This window comes from Plecotus auritus (assembly GCF_963455305.1).
Source record: "Plecotus auritus genome assembly, chromosome: 1".
In the NCBI taxonomy this organism is placed as follows: domain Eukaryota; kingdom Metazoa; phylum Chordata; class Mammalia; order Chiroptera; family Vespertilionidae; genus Plecotus; species Plecotus auritus.
This window is the reverse complement of record NC_137770.1, coordinates 49,829,503-49,850,585: the sequence shown is the minus strand read 5'-3', so window position 1 is coordinate 49,850,585 and position 21,083 is coordinate 49,829,503. Positions and strand designations below refer to the sequence as shown.

The window sequence follows — 21,083 nt, the reverse complement described above, 5'->3', positions numbered from 1 at the left end:
AAAGCTTAAGCAGACAAAGAACAACTGTCTTGGAATCTATCCTATCTTTCCACAAATGAGAATAAAAATATAGATAGGGCAAGGTCAAATTGCAGGTGTCCTGCTGTGAAGGTTTTATTTCATTTACTAGAGGCCTGATGCATGAAATTTGTGCAAGGGGCTCGGCCCTCACAGCCGTGGTGGCTTGCCTTGGCCCTTGCAGCCCTGGCTTTGTCCGGAAAGTCGTTTGGCTGTCCAGTCTAATTAGCATATTACGCTTTTATTATTATAGATAATGGGACCAGGAGCATGGAATCCTACATTACAGTGAGAACACAACATAGAAACACTATTTACATTATTTTTTTGATAAAACTTTGCAACACAGTACTCTCACTGTGTCTTATTCACTGTATGCATGCCTGCCTTAGATTAGATTATAAGCAACTAAAGAAAAGGGAATGTACTTGGTTTACCTTTCTATTCCCAGTGCCTAGCAAAAAAGGTATTCAAGATGTAGCATAAATGAATAAAAAATATCTTATCATTTCATTACACCTAATTATTTACATCAAATAATTAATTTCCTTCTCTAACCCTTGATATCTTCACTTTAAAACTTGGCTGAGTAGGACAGGATAATTTAGTATCTAAATTTGGTTTTATGATAGCCCTCTGCATTTGCATTCATAGTAACGTCATTTACAAGATAACTATTACATAAGTAGTTAGCCAATAATTAGTGATAGATATATTAGTTTGGAGTCAGACAGTGATGGTTTCAAAAATCCAATTCTGGCAGTATAAATTATGTGCCTTTTGACAAATAACTTAAAAATCTAAGCTTTGGTTTTCTTCTGTCACAGGGTTAATAAAAACTAACTTGCAAAATAAAGAGAATAATATGAGACAACTAAGGCTATGCATACAGTTTTATGACTAGCACATATCAGATTCTAATTTCCCTTTCTTCAGATTCTTGACATTAATAATATACTCTATATTATATGTACCTAAGAGTCAGAGAGGGAAAAGGAAACCAAAAATTCCATACTCAGAATTTGTTTTTGTTTTTTCAAACTTCAGGTTGAGGCTCCAGAAATTCTGGATGAAGGAAGGTAAAAAGCTGTTAGTTTACTAGTTTAGTCCTCCCATAGTTTTGTAAGGATGATAGTATCAAGAAGGAAGAATGCTAATGAATGCAAAAGACTCATGTTTCTCTGATTCTTTAATTCATTAGTGATCAAAACAAAAAGATAAAATAATAATTAACAATTCTGTTAGCCCTGGCTGGTATGGCTCAGTTGGCTGAAGCATCTTCCCATGCACCCAAAGGTTGCTGGTTCGATTCCCAGTCAGGGTCCATATATAGGTCGGGGCACGTTCAGGAGACAACCAATTCATGTTTCTCTTTCACATCGATATTTCTCTCTTTCTTCCTCCCTTCCGCTCTCTCTAAAATCAATCCTCAGGTGAGGATTAAAAAAATTCTTTTAACAAATCGAGGGAAAGTATAAAAAGAGGGAAATGTAATTTATCATCGAAATAAACCTAGTATATACTCATTTACCATCCTTAATTTCAATTTTTAAAAACATTATATCATGTAACATTAACAAATGGCAAAAAAAGAGATACTATTTTAATATTTAAAGAGTTAAATATTCTGAGTAAAGAATTAAATATTCCTAGTAAATAATTTTTGACTCTATTGATCCCATACATAAAATGGCTTTTACACACCAAGTACATCCCATATTTTCTTGGTTAGGCTTTCTGTGAATAAAAGCTTTTTGACAGCAGACATGTTTTATACTAGAAAATAATTTTTTTGCTAAACTTTTCTGATGATTTAGGTCAGTGGTCGGCAAACTGCAGCTCGTGAGCCACATGCGGCTCACGAGCTGCGGTTTGCCGCTCTGTTGACTAATGAGTTTGCCAACCACTGATTTAGGTATTTGAAGTTTTGACATATGACAAAATTAGAATTAATGTAAGATTTCAAGATTAAATTAAAAAGCTTTAATATAACACATGCATATTTTAAAATGAAAATACCTATTTCACATATACATAAGTTATAAAAGACATACTAGCTTTTGGGCTTTACTGATAATTATTTTAAGCATGTCCTGTGGATTTAATGTGGTCACTGCATCAATTTCCTCTTTCCTGAATAGCATAAGTATGATTAAACTGAAAATAAGGGATATAAGAGGAACAACTATAAAAAAGCTGTAAATATACAGCTCCAGTAGTACAACTTAAATATTATTCCAATAAAAGAGAGAATCTTATAAAATCCTTACACTCCTAGGATATAAAAGTAAAAAAAAGTATAATTTAAAAGTGATTTAATGACAGAGGGGTGGGGACTAGGAGGACTGGCTAAAGGAAGATGAAGGGACCAGCTAAAGAATATATATAAACATAGCCTATGGACACAGACAATAATGTGATGAGGGCCAAAGGAGGGGGGGAGGCGGGGCTGAATGGAGGTGGACAAAAGTGGGGGTGGGGGGAGAATAGGGGATATCTGCAATAGCGTGAACAATAAAAATTTTTGTAAGTTATTTAAAAATTTAAAAACATTACATTAATTTTGATATGAAGTATCAGTATTCTAAATAGTATTACACTATACTAGAAATAGGATAGAAATACTAATCAAGGAATAGTATTTCAATTAAATTTGTTTCACCCATACTCATTTGACTAAAGCGAAATAAATTTTTTTCTATTTCTAACCTCAATTTCCCTTCTGCTAAATTTCTAGGTAAGCATAAGATTATGTTTTTTAAATATTTAAAAAGCTAAGGATGAAAGGTACATTTTCTTTCCAATAAAACCTTCTCCAATGTCCTAAATCTATCCCACTGACATAGTAAGAGCTGATTCAAAGATGGTAATAATCCCAAACACAAAAACAATATAGCTAAAGAGAAATTCTAATAAGCATTCATAAAATAAACAATTACACACATAGACTATGAAGTAAAATTAGTGGGTGTAGAATCAGTAAAATGTACTTACTGAGAAATGGTGTTGGTATCTAGGTCAACACAACTAACATCTGGTGGAGGGTCATAGAGATCAAAATATCTTGAATCAATTCCTACTATGAATGGACATGGTGCACTCAAGACATCGGCTAAAGCCAGTGGGCAGAGAGGAACATATGGGCATGGCCAGTGGAAAGGGAATATCATCTTGGATAAACAAAAGATTGAAGAATATTTAGCTGTTTGACAGTGAAGCATAATTTATCAGCAAGCACAGAAAATTATATTTTAAATATTTAGACTTAAAGTCTAATGCTTAAAAATGAATTAAATAATTATAACTAGTGTCAATGGTCAGAAAATTTAAATTATTTTCACAACATAAAAATTCATTACACTTCGAATTAAAATAGCTTTAAATCACCTATTTTCACAATAAGAAACTGTGATACTCACAGACACTAATGCTTCCGTCACACTAGTAAGCACAGAAGGCCGTAAGGAATGGATGAGAATCTTATGTTCTGTTACTGCAAACACCAGTAGTGTCACAGCATTTTCAGGGCCTAAATTCTGAAGTAGTGTTGAAAACTTGCCACCACTGTCAACCCAAACAAAAATATGTAATTAATAAGATAAAGATCCAATAACCTCATTACACAAAATAATGAAAAAAAATTCATGATTAGGGTAGAATCTGTATTATATATTCAACTTTAAATGTGATTGCTGATCTTATGTAGGGAAAACTGCATCAGAAACACTGAAAACAATGACGTTTTATGAGGTTTCAAAATCATTGAATTCTTCTGCATTGTATTCATTATGGAAAATGAAAAATCATCTGCTTTACTTTATATATGAAGATCTACCATGTAGATAATGTCCAAATAAAGAATTTAATTTATAACAGGTATGCTTTGATTGAAAGCAAATCCTTCAGTGAAAGTTTTGGCTCATCTTCCACTGTAATAATAAAAAAAAAACTACATGACTTACAGGCCCATCTCCCTTAAGGTAAATACACATATTATTACAAATAGATAATCTTTCATATTGTAATAATAATAGTAATATGAAATCAAGAGCTATCAAGTGATGATATAAATACCAAGCAAATTCATAACCAAAACTTAGACATCTAAGTGGTTGAGCATAGACCTATGAACCAGGAGATTATGGTTTGATTCCCGGTCAGGGCACATGCCTGGGTTACCGGCTAGATCCCCCTTGCAGGTTGTGCAGGGGTCAGCCGATCAATGATTCTCTCTCATCATTGCTGCTTCTCTCTCTCTCTCCTTCTCCCACTCCCTTCCTGTCTGAAATCAATAAAGATATATTTTAAAAAATCACTTATACATTTATAAAGTAACAAAATACTGACAAGTAAATAACTCTGTAAGCCAACCAGTATTTTGTCTCTGTAATCTATCTATAATAATAAAAGCATAATATCTATAATAATAAAAGTGTAATATGCTAATTAGACTAGACATCCTTCCAGACATAGCCGGGGCAGCAAGGGAAGCCCGGGTCCCGGGTGCCAGAGGGAAGCCGGTGCCGGCAGCCGGGGAAGGAAGGCCTACTCTTGAATGAATTTTGTGCATCAGGCCTCTAGTGCTAAATAATTGGCTTCACTGGATTTTTTTTAAATAAAGCAAAACGAGTAACAAAATTCTCTTGGAGAAATGAAAACATATGTCCACAAAGATCTTGTACATGTTCATAGCAGCATTATTCATAGTAGCCAAAAAGTCTATCAACTGATGAATGGATAAATAAAATGTAGTATGTTCATATACTGAAATATTTGTTGGAACTAAAAAGAAATGAAGTACTGATACACACTACATCATGGATGAACCTTGGAAACATTATGCTAAGTGAAAGAAACACAAAAGGTAAAATATTATATGATTCCATTTATATGAAATATTTAGAATAGGCAAATCTGTAGAGACAGAAGCAGATTAGCTACTGCCAAGGGTTGGGGAGGTGCATGTGTTTGTATGTGTAGGGATGGGAGAAATAGGGAAGGTAAACTGCTAAAGCATACAGGGCTTCTTTTTAGAGAGATTAAAATGTTCTAAAATTGATTATAGTGACAGTTGCAGAACTCTGTGAATATAACCAGTAGAGTGTACAATTTAATTGAGTGAATTGTTTAATATGTGAAATATATAGCAAAAAAGCTGTTAACAACAACAAAAAAGTCCTTGGGTAATTTAGAATCATTTTAATATAGTCTCAGTTTTTCTAGTTTATTTTTGGCTTAAACAAAGGTTAAGAAAATACTGATCACTCTGGGCCAAGACCTAATGATGAAATAATCTGCAATTTTTACAAAATTAATGTCAAAGATGGCACCTAGTCTCCCTTAGATGTGTGCTACAAAATAACTTAATTATATTGTAGCTATTTCTCTGCAAGAAAAATTATACAGCTAATTAAATTTCAAGAAATGATATCACAGAAAAAAATATATATTTCATAATTTCTCTCAATTTTTAAGGTGATGAAATACATTGTTCTACCCATGGTTTAATATTTATACATATCTTTTTATTTTGAGATTAAATGGAAAGTTAATTACATTGAATGTTCTTCAGAGAATATTTAAAGCTAAAAATAATTGTTTCATAATCTACATACATATGTACCTATTTATGTAATAGTACTTAACAAATGGATACACAAAATACCAAATACTACCTCAAAAATCTTTCTTTTTTTAAGAACGTTAACCTAAATATTAAGTAAATGGAATTTAGATGAAAAACAGTTAAATGAAAATATTTACATCAACATTTGAAATTTTACTTAGGAAAGAGAGAAAATATTTGAATGTTATTTGAGCTCACACTAGTTTTAGAGAAATAAACAGAAAGGAAGTTTTACTTGCCTTAGTGGAAGAGGTGAAGAAACAGGCTGACTGAGGATCAGACTATCGTGTGGTGATAACTGGAAGAGGATTTAAAATAAAGTATTTGAAATATAAAGATAAACTTTAAACACCACTTTCTGGTAAAAACATACAGATTAATGATGATGACGTTTCAATATATTCATTCATCAGTATAATCATTTACTAAGATCCTGAAGATATGTCCTGATTACTGACCTCTTCTGACTACTAACTCTTCCATTCTAAACCCTCTATCTTTTCTTCTGTTCCTCAATGTTTCCCTAATGCCACTTTAACAAATCTGTATTGAAAGACTAAATTATTAATTTAATACCATAAAACCAGAGTTAGCAAATCCATGGCCTCCAGGGCAAATCCACAGGCTACCTGTTTTTATAAACAGTTTATCGGAACTCATCATTTACATATTACCTCTAGCTGATTTTGTGTAATAACAACAGGGCTGAGATCAAATGGCTTGTAAACACTAAGGTATTTACTTTTTGGTCCTCAACAGAAAAAATTTACCATAAAAAAAATGTTTTGTGTGTATTCAAACTGACTGCTACATATATTCTGGCACTAAATACCAAGAAGTAAGACAGAATTGATAAGTACATATGCAGACTGATGACAAAACTTATCAAATGATATTTTTCTGTATCAATACAATAATGCAGTTATTTTTATCCACATTTTCAAATTTATGCAGATTTTTACAAGTTTGTAAATATCTATTTGTCAAATGATTTCTAATTTTGAATGATATGCCAATAATGGCTGTGATAGATTTAGTACAGCACACATAGTGATGTTACATGAAAATGTCTTAATGTAAATCACTTCATAAATGATGATTAAATAAGCAGAAATTTACATATCAAGAGTACAAAAAAAATATGAACAAGAGAAGAAAGTTGCGGGCTGGAAGAGGTTAATGGTGGGGGGGATCTATGAATACTTTCAACAATAAAGATTAAAAGGAAAAAAAAAAGAAGAAAGTATATTGGGAAAAAGAGATGGGGAAATAATTTGTTCATTTTAAACTTCCCCCATCACAAAGATATGAGCATTCCTTCCTGCAATATATGAAAATATACAACTTCCCCTTCTGTATACTGTAATATACTTATCTTAGGGACTAATGCCAAAACCATAGAGAAACTTTCAAACACAGAACAAATTTAAGAAAATAAGTTCCTTTTTTGTGTTCAATATGTCTACTGCCTCCTACTTCTTTAACTCTGCAATACTTTATTTAAGAAAGAAAAGTTAGTTGTCAATAAGGGCCCAAACTCCAAAATAAATGAGCATCTTGTTCTCTTTCAATCTCATTTTTTTCCCATTCATAATTTTTATTCTTATGTTACATTTTGACAGAGCCAATGGTTCATTCAGCAGGGCACTTAAATCAAGAAAATCTTACCTGAACTAAAATCCGTGGTCTCTGAGGAGATGGAAAAGGAACTTTATGCATAAAATGAGAAATATGCCTTAAAAACAAACAAACAAAAAACCAATTGATCCCAAAGTGAGTACCATATGCTACAAAGGTCAACATGTCATCATAAGTCCAAGTTAAGTCAAAAGCTTTGTGAACCTATAATTTTGAAATCCCTGCTACTATGAAAACAAGTGAACAAACAACCAAAAAAAATTTGTCCCAGTAAAATTGCTTCTACCTAAATTCAATAACTTCTCATATTAATAGTTTACATTCAACAATGTTTATGTCATGAATATCTCAAAAGCCATTTTACCTCTCCCTAAGTAGATAATATACAACATACAGGAGATGTGGACAGTGTATTTGTAATATATACTTTAGTCAACTACTCATATTTTAAAAGTAAAACACCATTTAGAGTGCTCCAGAAAAATGTGTTGAACTATTTCTAAAAGATGAACAATATACAGACACACCTTGTTTTATTGCACTTTACAACTTTATAGATGGTTTTTTACAAACTAAATGCAAGACTCTCCACCAGCAAAAAGATTATAACTCACTTTATTGCAATACATTCTTTATTACAGTGGTCTGGGTTGGAAATCGCAATATCTCCAAGGAATGCCTGTACTTTCCATTAATAATAGGTTAAAAATTCTATTATTGAGTTTATGTTTTTTCTAGAAATGGATAAAAAGTGAGATTGATGTGTTTTGTTTTGAGCACCATGAAAAAGAAAAAAGGCAACATTAGTGAAAAATCCTTTTTTTTTTTTTGAAAAAGTTATTTCTGCATTACTTTTCTCTTAAATATTATTTTAAAATCATCTTTGTTTCAGAACTGGGATAATGTCAACAGGATAGAGAACATTAAAAGAGAAATGTATTAATTTTACAAACATGTTTTGACTGCTTGCTATGTATAAGACACTGACAGACATTTTGGGAATTATAAAAAAAGCATATTACAAAGATGGCAGCATAGGTAAACACCTAAACTGCTGCCTCACACAATAATTTCAAAACTACAACTAAAAGATAAAATGGACATCATCCAGAACCACAGGAAGGCTGGCTGAGTGGAAATTCTACAACTAGAAGGAAAGAGAAAAGCACACGGAGACTCAGAGGAGCTGCAGAAGGCAGAGGTGCTGAGACGCGCAAGCGGAGTGGACTGGCAACTGAGTACGCGGCTGACTTTCTGAAGTGGGAGGGAGACAAAAGCTCCTGACTGCGCTGAACTCCAGTTCTGGGCGGGACTCTGGGGACCCAGACTCATACAGGGTGAAACTGGACTGTCAGGAAAGAGAAAAGCACACTGAGATTCAGAGGAACTGCGGAAGGCAGAGGTACCGAGGCACGCACATGGAGAGCGCGAGCAACTGTGTACATGGCTGGCTTTCTCAAGCAGGAGAAAGACAAAAGCTCCTGACTGCGCTGAACTCCAGTTCCAGGTGAGACTCTGGGGACCCAGACTCAGATGGGGAGAAACTGGCAGCAGGCGGAACTTGAGGACAGCTTTCTCTCAGAGGTGCTTGCAGCGATTACCATGGGACACTGAAACACAGGGGCCTATTAGGGCAGGGCTGATGCGAAACCAATGCTGTCTGCTCTGCCCTGAGACTCTGCCACATCCAAGCTGAGCACAGAGGCTTTTGCAGGTCTTGTCTCATAATGGTGTCTCCAGCACAGAAGTTCTCCCAGCGTAGACACAGCTGATCCTCACAGCCAATTAGACTGGAGGTCAATTCCTCCCAGTGATACCAATAACAATCAAGGCTTAACTACAACAAGACTGTGCACACAGCCCACAAAGGAATGCACCAAGAGTGTCCACCTCAGGTAACTGGGGAGGCTGAGCCACTGGGCCCTATAGGACACCGAGCACACAAAGCCACTCTATCAACTCAGGGAAGCAACCAAAATGCGGAGACAAAGAAACAGATCACAAATGAAAGAAATGGAGGAAAGCAAACTACTGGATATAGAGTTCAAAACCATGGCTATAAGGTTTTTCAAGAATTTCCTAGAAAAGGCCGAAAAATTTAGTGAGACCCTCGAGGATATGAAAAAGGACCAACTAGAAATTAAGCATACACTGACTGAAATAAAAAATATTATACAGAGATCTAACAGCAGACTAGAGGATCGCAAGAATCAAGTCAAAGATTTGAAATACAAAGAAGCAAAAAACACTCAACCAGAAAAGCAAAAAAGAAAAAAGAATCCAAAAATATGAACATAGTGTAAGGATCCTCTGGGACACTTCAAGCATACCAACATCAGAATTATGGGGGTGCCAGAAGAAGAGAGAGAGCAAGATACTGAAAACCTATTTGAAGAAATAATGACCAAAAACTTCCCCCACCTGGTGAAAGAAATAGACTTACAAGTCCAGGAAGTGCAGAGAACCCCAAACAAAAGGAATCCAAAGAGGACCACAGCAAGACACATCATAATTAAAATGTCAAGAGCAGGGGGAAAGCAAGATGGCGGCATAGGTAAGAACCTAAACTGCTGCCCCGCACAACAATTTCAAAACTACAACTAAAAGATAGAACGGACACCATCCAGAACCACAGGAAAGCTGGCTGAGTGAAAATTCTACAACTAGAAGGAAAGAGGAAATCTCACGGAGAAGGAGCGGCAAAGAGCTGAGGTACGGAGACACACATGCGCAGAGAGGAAGGGCGGCGGAGTGCCTGGCTGGCTTTCTCTGGCGGGAGGGGGAAAGAAGCCCCCGACCGCACTGAACCCCAGTTCCGACTGCACTGAACCTCAGTTCCGGGCGAAACCCTGTGGACCCAGGCTCATACAGGGGGAGTTTGGACTGTCAGGTAAAGAGAAAGGCACCCGGAGACTCGGAAACTCAGAGACTCAGGGGAGCCGCGGCGGCAGGGGTCTGGAGGCGCGAGTGTGCACAGGGACTGACTGCGGAGGTTACCACAGGCTGCCCCTGGCGGAAGGGAGTCGGTGGTTCCTGACTGCACTGAACCTCAGTTCCGACTGCACTGAACCGCAGTTCCGGGTGAGCCCCTGGGGACCCATGCTCTTACCGGGGAAGTCTGGACTGTAAGGTGGAAACTCGGGAACCACAGAGGGCGGAGGTCTGGAGACTCACGCAAGGGCCGGGCTGATGGGAAGCCAAGACTGTCTGCCCCGCCCTGAGACTCCACCCCTTCCAAGCTGAGCACAGAGGATTTTGCAATCTGGCAAGGCTAATCCTATAAGGCTGTCTCCAGCACCGAAAATCTCCCAGTGTAGACACAGCTAATCCTCACAGCCAACTGGCCTGGAGGTCAATTCCTCCCAGTGATACCAACAACAATCAAGACTTAACTACAACAAGGCTGTACACACAGTCCACAAAGGGGTGCACCAAGAGTGTCCACCTCAGGTTAACTGGGGAGGCCGACCCACTGGGCCATATAGGAAACCTAGCACACAAAGCTACTCTACCAACTCAGCGAAGCAGTGAAAAATGGGGAGACGAAAAAACAAATCACAAACGAAAGAAATGGAGGAAAACAAACAACTGGATATAGAATTCAAAACCACGGTTATAAGGCTCTTCAAGAATATCCTAGAAAAGGCTGATAAATATAACGAGACCCTCGAAGATATGAAAAAGGACCAACTATTAATTAAACATACACTGACTGAAATAAAAAATATTATACAGAGACCCAACAGCAGACTAGAGGAACGCAAGAATCAAGTCAAAGATTTGAAATACGAAGAAGCAAAAAACACTCAACCGGAAAAGCAAAAAAAAGAAAAAAAAATCCAAAAAGTTGAAGATAGTGTAAGAAGCCTCTGGGACAACTTCAAGCGTACCAACATCAGAATTATGGGGGTGCCAGAAGAAGAGAGAGAGCAAGATACTGAAAACCTATTGGAAGAAATAATGACAGAAAACTTCCCCCAACTGGTGAAAGAAATAGACTTACAAGTCCAGGAAGCGCAGAACCCCAAACAAAAGGAATTCAAAGAGGACCACACCAAGACACATCATAATTAAAATGGCAAGAGCAAAAGACAAAGAGAGAATATTAAAAGCAGCAAGAGAAAAACAGTTAATTACCTACAAGGGAGCACCCATACGATTGTCAGCTGATTTCTCAACAGAAACTATGCAGGCCAGACGGGAGTGGCAAGAAATATTCAAAGTGATGAATAGCAAGAACCTACAACCAAGACTACTCTACCCAGCAAAGCTATTATTTAGAATGGAAGGTCAGATAAAGAGCTTCACAGATAAGAAAAAGCTAAAGGAGTTCATTACCACCAAACCAGTATTATATGAAATGCTGAAAGGTATTCTTTAAGAAGAGGAAGAAGAAGAAAAAGGTAAAGATAAAAATTATGAACAACAAATACATATCTATCAACAAGTGAATCTAAAAATCAAGTGAATAAAAAATCTGATGAACAGAATAAACGTGAATATAATAGAATCGGGGCATAGAAAGGGAGTGGACTGACAATTCTCAGGGGGAAAGGGGTGTGGAGGGTGCGTGAAGAGACTGGACAAAAATCGTACACCTATGGATGAGGACAGTGCGGGGGGTGGGAATCCGGTGGAGGGGTGCTATGGGGGAAAAAAGAGGAACAATTGTAATAATCTGAACTATAAAGATTTATTAAATAAAAAAAAGCATATTACACTACCACTTTATACCATGAAGGTACTCATAACCTAAGAAAAAAATATAAGGGGAACGAGTTCCAGAACACACTTTTGCTTGAATTATCTTAAGTCGTTAGAACAGCAGAAAACAAAGTATACTCCATGAACATCTAAAGATCTCCAAAACCCATTCATGGAGGATCTGCAAGGTCAAAACTATTCTTTTTAATCCTCACGGGAGGATATGTTGATTGAATTTGAGAGACACAGGCATTGATGTGAGAGAGAAACATCAATTGCCTCCCGTATGGGCGCCCTGACTGGGGATCGACCCTGCCACCTTTTGTTGTACGGGACCACGCTCCAATTGAGCCATACTGGCCAGGGCTCCAGTGTATTTTTTAAAAAAATAATCAGTGGCTTTAGCTGGTTTGGCTCAGTGGATAGAGTGTTGGCCTGCGGACTAAAGGGTCCTGGGTTCAATTCCGGTCAAGGGCACATGCCCGGGTTGCAGGCTTGATTCCTAGTAGGGGCATGCAGGAGGCAGCCAATCAATGATTCTCTCTCATCACTGATGTTCCTATCTCTCTCCCTCCCTCTCCCTTCCTCTTTGAAATCAATAAGTATATTAAAAAAATAATAAAAAATAATCTGTGATCGAAGGGGAAGTATGCAAAAAGCATTTATGCTGTGCATAGCAGTACAATGGTTGTCTTGAAGAAAAGCACTTGTGCAACTGAGTCCACAGCAACATTTAGTTCATGCCAAAAGATCCTTAATATTTGGTTCTATGAAAAACATCCATGAGCATATTTGGTATATGACAAATTGTTCTTTATATTTGGTCCTGTCAAAAATGTCCACGCTTAGAAAACGTCTTCGGGTTCAGATAGCCCATAACAGTTATTTATAATTTTGGTTTTATAGGATTGATACATAAGAAATACTATCAAATTTTACTGATCTAATAACTGTGCTGCAGCTGTATTGCCAATAATAATCCTTCTTGTCTCAGTAACCAGCTAGTAATGGCACATGGGGTAGATAGATGGGTCATCGTGGACTAAATATCTCCATGGATGTTTTAGACAGAACCAAATGTCTGCTAACCCCTATAATAAACTCTGCTTGTCATGTCTGGGTGCAGTAACAAAAAGGGAAATCCACAATTTTCTGAACAGACTTTTCAAATGTCCACTTACTTATCTTTTCCACCTACTTATCTGTGTAAGGTCAGGTTCATGTACTTGGATCCAAGCAACATTTTGCAACAGATTAAATACAGAAGCACACATGAGAATCTACCTGTGTTCAATTAATCCAGACATTCGATTTATAAAAATGTAAAACAACTTTTTTTGCTTTGGAAAACAGCTATTTTTTAAAAAATTATGTTAGCATGTATTATGTTTATTATTTTTTAAAATAAATTAATATTTTTCAAGTTTTCCGTTTTAATTTCTACTATAGTAAATATCAACAGATCGAAAGCTCTTTGGGGGTACTCAGTTGTTAAGAGTATAAAGGGGTCCTGAGACCAAAAAAACTGAGAACTGCACTGGAATACTGAGACTAGAAAAGTGCAAGGAAAAATTAAAGAATAATCCTGTACACCAATGTACTTAAGATAATTCTATCACTTTCCAACTGTCATTAGAGTCAGAGAATTCTGCCTAAGAACACAAAAGAGCTTAAGTGATTGATAGTATAAAACAAACAGTCCTCTCTGCTGGTTTAGCTCAGTGGTTGAGCATCAACCTAAGAATCAGAAAGTCATGGTTAGATTCCCAGTGGGGAGCATGCAGGAGGCAGCCAATCAATGATTCTTTCTCATCATTTATGTTTCTATCTCTCTCTCCCTCTCACTTCCTTTCTGAAATCAATAAAAATCTATTTTTAAAATAAAATAAACAATAGTCAGACATTGGAGATATTTAGATCTCATTTACATCAGATCTTACTACATAAAAAATTATTCATTTACTTTAATGACCTTAAAGTAAATTACTAAAATTTTAAAAAGAATGCACTTGTGTAATTTTTCATTTAAATTCATTACATCTAAAAATAGTGAGGAATATTTTTAAAGGTCCATAATAAACCCAAATTATATGGAAAATAAAAATTATAAAACTATTTTTTAAAATTTCAATTAGGATCTCCAAACTTCACAAGAACATCAAAAAATGAAACTCTGCCCTGCCAGTGTGGCTCAGTGGTTGAATGTCAACCTATGAATCAGGAAGTCATGGTTTGATCCCCAGTCAGGGCACATGCCTGTGATTCGGGTTGATTCCCAGTAGGGGGTGTGCAAGAGGCAGCTGATCAATGATTCTCTCATCACTGATGTTTCTATCTCTCTCTCCTGTCCTCTCTCTCTGAAATCAATAAAAAATACATATATTTTTAAAATGAAACACTTATTTTGTTAGAGATAAAGTTATTTAAAATAGCATGACTGTAAAAGTATAATAGAGAAATATTCCTGATTGAAATCACCAAACTCTTTTTTCCAAATAACTCCTGACAAACCTAGTTTCCATATAAAATTTACCAGTAAAATTCAATTACAAGTACAAATATACCACACATAATAGAAAGATCTGCCACATTTTGAACCAAGAAAATTTCTAACTTACTTCTCAATTGGAAGGACATGAGGTCCAGAGATGGAATAACGATACAAAAAAGTCAGAAACTTCCTGAACGCATCAAAAAAAGGCCAGTGAGAAAGAAGACAGATGCATTTATTAGTGTGAACTGTTTTGGAACTGTCAGACTTCCCATCTGCCGATGATGCTAAACCCAATAGAAGTCTCTGTTTTTCTGTGAGATTCTCCTCAGGATATGGCTCATAAAACTGAATAGCAGCACCATAGACCTGGAAAACAAGTAATATATTTACTAAATACACCTTATGTCATTTATTCAAATCACATCATTAGTTAAATATTTAATGGGTAAGCCAGGCCACTATGAGCCATTATATGCCTGTTAGGCAAGGTGCTAGGTACCAGGAACATTGTAGTGAACAAACATCACTCTTTGCTTTCTTGAAATACATTAAAAAATAAAATAAAAATTTAAAACTACACAAGTGCTACTCTCACATCTCTATATTTTTTCAAAAAGGTGTTTCAATTAAATTGTATTTGTTTCATAGAAAGTGAAATAAATTGTATCAATATTCTCTATAAGAAAATGATTAAGAACTATTATTTAGTAGATAGTGGGACAATTTTAGATAGGGAAATACAAATTCCAACTTTAGGCAATTCACTGAATTTCTCTGGATCTCAATTTCTCAATCTACAAAAAGAGAGTGTCAGACTAAATTTCCAAGGTCCCTTCCAACTATAACAGTCTATGATTCTAAATAACATTGATTATTAATAATGTCTTTTGTATTGTTTTCAAAGCTTCTATATTACAAAAAATAAAGCAATGAAGGATCATCATTTGACAATTAAAAAATCTTTCACCACATTCACAAGAAAGCATTTGGGTACATGGAATAGCATGAAAACTCTCTTTTCCTATGTCCCTGGATATAGTTACTTTAACCAAATGAAAGAAGTACGTATTATAGATTCAATTTAATCAGTTATGTTTTCTTACTGTTCCTTGCACTATATAAAACTTAAATTTAAAATGTATAAGAATTTCCTGATATAATTTGTTAAAACACATAGTACCTTTTCAGCTGAGGCTCCAGTTAACACAAATGTAGAAAATACAGGGAGAGGGTATTTGCTATTTGATGGCCAACATTCAATAGTTGCACCCATTGGTAAACAAAATAGGGGAACAGATTCTGGGAGTGAGAATGACTCATAATCTTCTTGAGGATATCTACAAATTAGACCTACAAAAACAACAATAAATATTAGGTAATCATCTCTTGAATTGTGTGCTTGTAATTTAAATCATGCTGAAATGCTTTATTTAACACATTTCAAAGTTCAAAACATTACATATACTGGGTGGGGCAAAAGTAGGTTCACATTTGTATGCAAAACACTGAGTTTATTCTTGTATTATTATTTATTAATTAATGCATTATTTTCCATATGAACAACTGTGAACCTCCTTTGGCTCCATCCTGTATGTTCACCAAATAATTGAATGCTTCAGTAGGATTCATATAGATTTTAATTCTCAAATATAATGATTCATATTAACTGCTTAATATTTCTCAAGCTTCATCCACAAAGGCTAAGTAAGGCAAACGAGAAAAGATTATTCTAAAGAAATATACATAAACTAGAGGCCCGGTGCACGAAATTTGTGCACTTAGGGGAGGGGTTCCTCAGCCTGGCCTGTGCCCTCTCCCAGTCCAGGAGCCCTGGCATTGCCACGGAGGCGGGAGAGGCTCCCACCACTGCTGCTGTGCTCGCCAGCCTTGAGCCCGGCTTCTGGCTGAGCGGAGCTCCCCCTGTGGGAGCACAATGACCACCAGGGGGCAGCTCCTGCATTGAGTGTCTGCCCGTGGTGGTCAGCGGCATCATAGTGACCGGTCATTCCACCATTAGGTCATTTGCATATTAGCCTTTCATTATGTAGGATACACACATATTCAAAAATTCAGTTTGTGGTCAAACTACCACCTTAAAGCACATGAATATACTATTTTTTAATTTTTTCAATATGGTTACTTGCATATATCCATTTCATCAGTTCTCAATAACTTTCCCTCAGGGTGTTTTACACATTAAAATAGATGTCCTTTAAGAGTACATACATAACTTCTAGCACAAATACAAGAAAAATACTAATCAAAATAGAAGAGTCACATATTAACGATGTCTTCAGAATAGTATCAATTCAAATCCAGCTTCTGAATAACCCCAAATTATATGAAGATAGCGTTTCAAGTGGTTTATGATTTCATATTAAATAGACTAGTCTAGAAAGTGGTCCAGAAATCTTCTATTGAACACAACCTCCAGCAGAGTCTTGTACTGGATTTTGTGGGACTAGAAATAGCAAATAGGTTCCCTGAACTTGAATAGTAAAAGTCAAGTGGAAACCATCACTAGATATGACCTTAAAGGCAAAATGATAAATTAGGAATACCAGTGGTTGGTTTGTCACTAATATCTATGTGATTCTGAACAAATCATATACCTGTAAGACTGCTTTTCTCATTTATAAAGTGAGGTGAACTAGATATACTAAGGGCCAAAGCAGTTCTCAAATTCTCTAATTATGTGCTGGCCAACCAGTAGATCCCATGAGGGTCTACAGTTAATTGTCTACTACTCTCTTAGGTCATAAGGCTACAGTATGGGCTTTAAGTAGTTCAGAAATAGTGATAAATTGTACATAGATCTTTAAAAAATCAAAGTTAGAACAGAAAGTAATAGTCTAGGACTTGATTTTAAAACTATCTATATATATAAAAAGACTAATATGCAAAGTGTCTCCTCGGGAGTTCGACCGGGAGACTGGGAGTTCGATCGCTCTCTATGACGTGCGCTGACCACCAGGGGGCGGTGCGGAACGATCAGCCCTGATCACCAGCCAGGCCTAGGGACCCTATCCGTGCACGAATTTCATGCACTGGGCCTCTAGATTTATTTAAAAGACTGAATCTGCTCTGCAAATAAGATGAGAATGTTTGCTATTTTGAGGTTTTTGGCAATTGAAAATTTCAGTTATGTATTATAGAATCACAAATTAGCTTATTTCAGATTATTATGAAACAATTACATATGAACTATAGATTTGACTAAATTTGATATATTAAAGAAACATTTATTTAATTAGAAAATACTTTTCCCCATTTTCTACAGAATTAAAAACTTAAAGAGAATTTCTACTTATTTATTTATACCTAATGTTTAAAAAAATCATGCCTTCTTTTAATATTAATCTTCCATTAACTGTATGGATGAAAACAAAACAGAATCAAAAGACATAGGTTACAGTCTCAGTCCTGATACTAACACACTGTAAGATGGGTTTTATTTTAATGCACTGGGCCTCTAGAATTATTTATTTTAATGCACTGGGCCTCTAGAATTACTGGCCCTAAGAATACATTTATATATATTTATATATTAATCCATGAAAAATTCTACTTACCAGCTTTGTAAGAGATAGTGTTAGTTTTTGCCACTGATTTTTTATAACATAAGTATACTGCAGATCCCCACTGAATTAAAAAAGAAAATATCATTAATTTTAAAAGGTAATAACTTAATAAAATGGAATATCTTTTATCTTTCTCGTATGTATTATCTAAGATGTAAAAGATTGCTCTCTGTAAGCTATTTTCAGTTGGTTGTTTTGTGAGCATCTTATTGGAGTTACTGCCCACTTTTCTCTCAGAAGTAAAATTTAACATATTTTTTCCGAGCAAAAGCATAACATGAAACTCTGACCCTTTAAAACAAAAATAAGCCACAAAAATTTAGATTTTTATGCTAAGTCCAAAATTTGGGCAGAAGTGATAATCTAAGAATTATCTACTAGTATGTATACCTTCCTTTTGATTCCATAACCCCTTTCAGATACTGCCAGATTTTTCTGCAGCTCTTTATACCAAATCTTGAGTAGTAATTTGCCATATCCATTTCCTTACATTCCATTCTCTCCTGAATCCATCCCAAAACAGGTTTTAATTTCACCATTCCTTAAAAGAACACCTTGACAACTTTAATGATGCCAAATCTAATAAAGTAGTTGATTCATAGTCTTCATTTTATTCAACCTCTCAGCAGATTTTGATACCACTAATGACTCCCTTCCTGAAACATTTTCTTTTCTTGGCTTTTCAGGCACCACACTCTCCAGGTCCCTTTCCATCAAATTTATGGCCACCCCTCAGTCTTCTTTTTTAAAATCCTCACCCAAAGATATATATTTTTTATTGATTTTAGAGACAGGAAGGGGAAGAGAAACATCAACTGGTTGCCTCTCATATGCGCCCTGAACAGGATCAAATCTAAAAGCAATCAAACCCACAACCTTTTGGTGTATGGGATGACACTCCAACTGAGCCACCTGGCTATGGCCCTCAGTCTCCTTTGTAGCATCCTCTCTCTTTTCCTGATCATTAAATGTGATCTCTTATGTTCTTTCCTTTCTCTAAATGACCTCATACATTGGTTTTAAATAACTGCTACTCCCAAAGGAGTCTCAATCTTCTAGTCCTACCTGTAACTGAGATGAGGAAGACTGGCTAAAGCAAATTTTGGGGTGAAGAAAAGGCATTCAGTTTTAGACATATTAAGTTTGAAAAATCTATTAGACATCCAAATGAAGAATCATACAGAGCTAAGGTGAGAGGTCTGAAATGGAGATGTAACTTGGGAGATATCACCACTTGACATTAGCTAGTGACAGATATATTCACATAGCACACTTCCTTACCTTCTTTAGGCCTTAACTCAAAGGCCACTTTATTATTTCATCACCTTATCCTATCTAATAAAAGAGTAATATGCAAATTGACCATACCTCTGCTACACCCACAAGCCACGCCCATCAGCCAATCAGGAGCGAGTACCCAAATTGACCCAACCAAGATGGCTGCAGCCACGGAGAGAGCAGGAGGCTTGAGTTGCCCACAGCAATGGAGGAAGCCAAGCTTTCCGTCCTCTGGCCTGCCTAGGACTCCGCTCAAGGCTACAAAGTTTCAACTATAGAAGATAAATATATCCCAACAAAAATGGCAGCAGCCACAGAGCTGGAGAGAGCAGGAGGCTTGAGTTGCCCACGGCAATGGAGGAAGCCAAGCTTTCCGCCTGCCCTGGCCTGCCTAGGCCTCTGCTCAAGGCTATAAAGTTTCAATTATAGAAGATAAATAAATCCCAGATACCAGGGCCTCTGCTTGGGTCGCTGGGGAGCATGGCTGGCCTGCAAACCACCACAGGCCCCTCACCCAGGCCACCCCACGCACCAAGGGAACCCCTACCCTGATCCGGGACACCCTTCAGGGCAAACAAGTTGGCCCCCACCCATGCATCAGGCCTCTATCCTATCTAATAAAAGAGTAATATGCAAATTGCCCATCACTCCAACACACAAGATGGATGTCCCCATGTGGTCAAAGGTGGCTGCCCCCATGTGGACACAAGATGGCCACCACAAGATGGCCAGCAGGGGAGGGCAGTTGTGGGAGATCAGGCCAGCAGGGGAGGGCAGTTGGGAGGGACCAGGCCTGCAAGGGAGGGCAGTTGGGAGGGATCAGACCAGCAAGGGAGGGCAGTTGGGGGCGATCAAGCCTGTAGGGGAGGGCAGTTAGGGGTGACCAGGCCGGCAGAGGAGGGAAGTTGGGGGCGACCGGGCCTGCAGGGAAGGGCAGTTAGGGGTGACCAGGCCGGCAAAGAAGGGAAGTTGGGGGCAACCGGGCCTGCAGGGAAGGGCAGTTGGGGGGGACCCAGGCTTGCACGGGAGAGCAGATGGGAGGGACTAGGCCTGCAGGGAAGGGCAGTTAGGGGTGACCAGGCCTGCAGGGGAGGGCAGTTAGGAGTGACCAGGCCTGCAGGCAAGGCCAGGGGCAAACAGGCTGGCAGGAGAGAAGTTAGGCATCAACCAGGCTGGCAGGGGAGTGGTTAGGGGGTGATCAGGCTGGCAGGCAGAAGCGGTTAGGGGCAATCAGGAAGGCAGGCAGGTGAGCAGTTGGGAGCCAGCAGTCCTAGATTGTGAGAGGGATGTCCGACTGCCCGTTTAGGCCTGATCCTACCAGGGCAGTCGGACATCCCTCGAGGGGTCCCAGATTGGAGAGGGTGCAGGCTGGGCTGAGGGACACACACACACACACCCGTGCATGAATTTTGTGCACCAGGCCTCTAGTATGCAGTAACAAGCCTCCATCTATCCTTCCCAGTCCTCCCTATCACCCCTTTCTTGCTTTTCTTCCCTGCATAGCACTTACCACCAATTGGCATGTTGCATATTTTCTTATTTATTATCTGCCTCTCACCACTAAAATATAAGTTTTATGATGGCAAGGGTTTTGTCTTGTTCACTACTATATCTGTAGCACTTAAAACCATGCCTGCTATGTAGAAATGCTCAATAAATATGTGTTAAATGAGTCAGGACATGTTTGTGCACACATGATAGAGTACCTCTGTAAACCAGTACATGAGGACAGATTCATAGCACT

At 37.3% G+C, this 21,083-nt stretch overlaps 1 protein-coding gene across 6 annotated transcripts in view; it reads right to left on the bottom strand.

The window, feature by feature from the left end:
* The window catches only part of DENND4A (DENN domain containing 4A), a 129,907-nt gene that overhangs the window by 46,467 nt on the left and 62,357 nt on the right, over window positions 1-21,083 (bottom strand). For all 6 annotated transcript variants that reach the window (XM_080687107.1, XM_080687109.1, XM_080687108.1 and 3 more), the window contains exons 6-12: window positions 18,053-18,122; window positions 15,661-15,830; window positions 14,605-14,846; window positions 7,313-7,379; window positions 5,884-5,942; window positions 3,438-3,582; window positions 3,013-3,188 (exon numbers count right to left, since the gene is read on the bottom strand). In XM_080687107.1, the coding sequence (XP_080543233.1) occupies window positions 3,013-3,188; window positions 3,438-3,582; window positions 5,884-5,942; window positions 7,313-7,379; window positions 14,605-14,846; window positions 15,661-15,830; window positions 18,053-18,122 (929 nt within the window). The remainder of the gene's footprint in view (window positions 1-3,012; window positions 3,189-3,437; window positions 3,583-5,883; window positions 5,943-7,312; window positions 7,380-14,604; window positions 14,847-15,660; window positions 15,831-18,052; window positions 18,123-21,083) is intronic.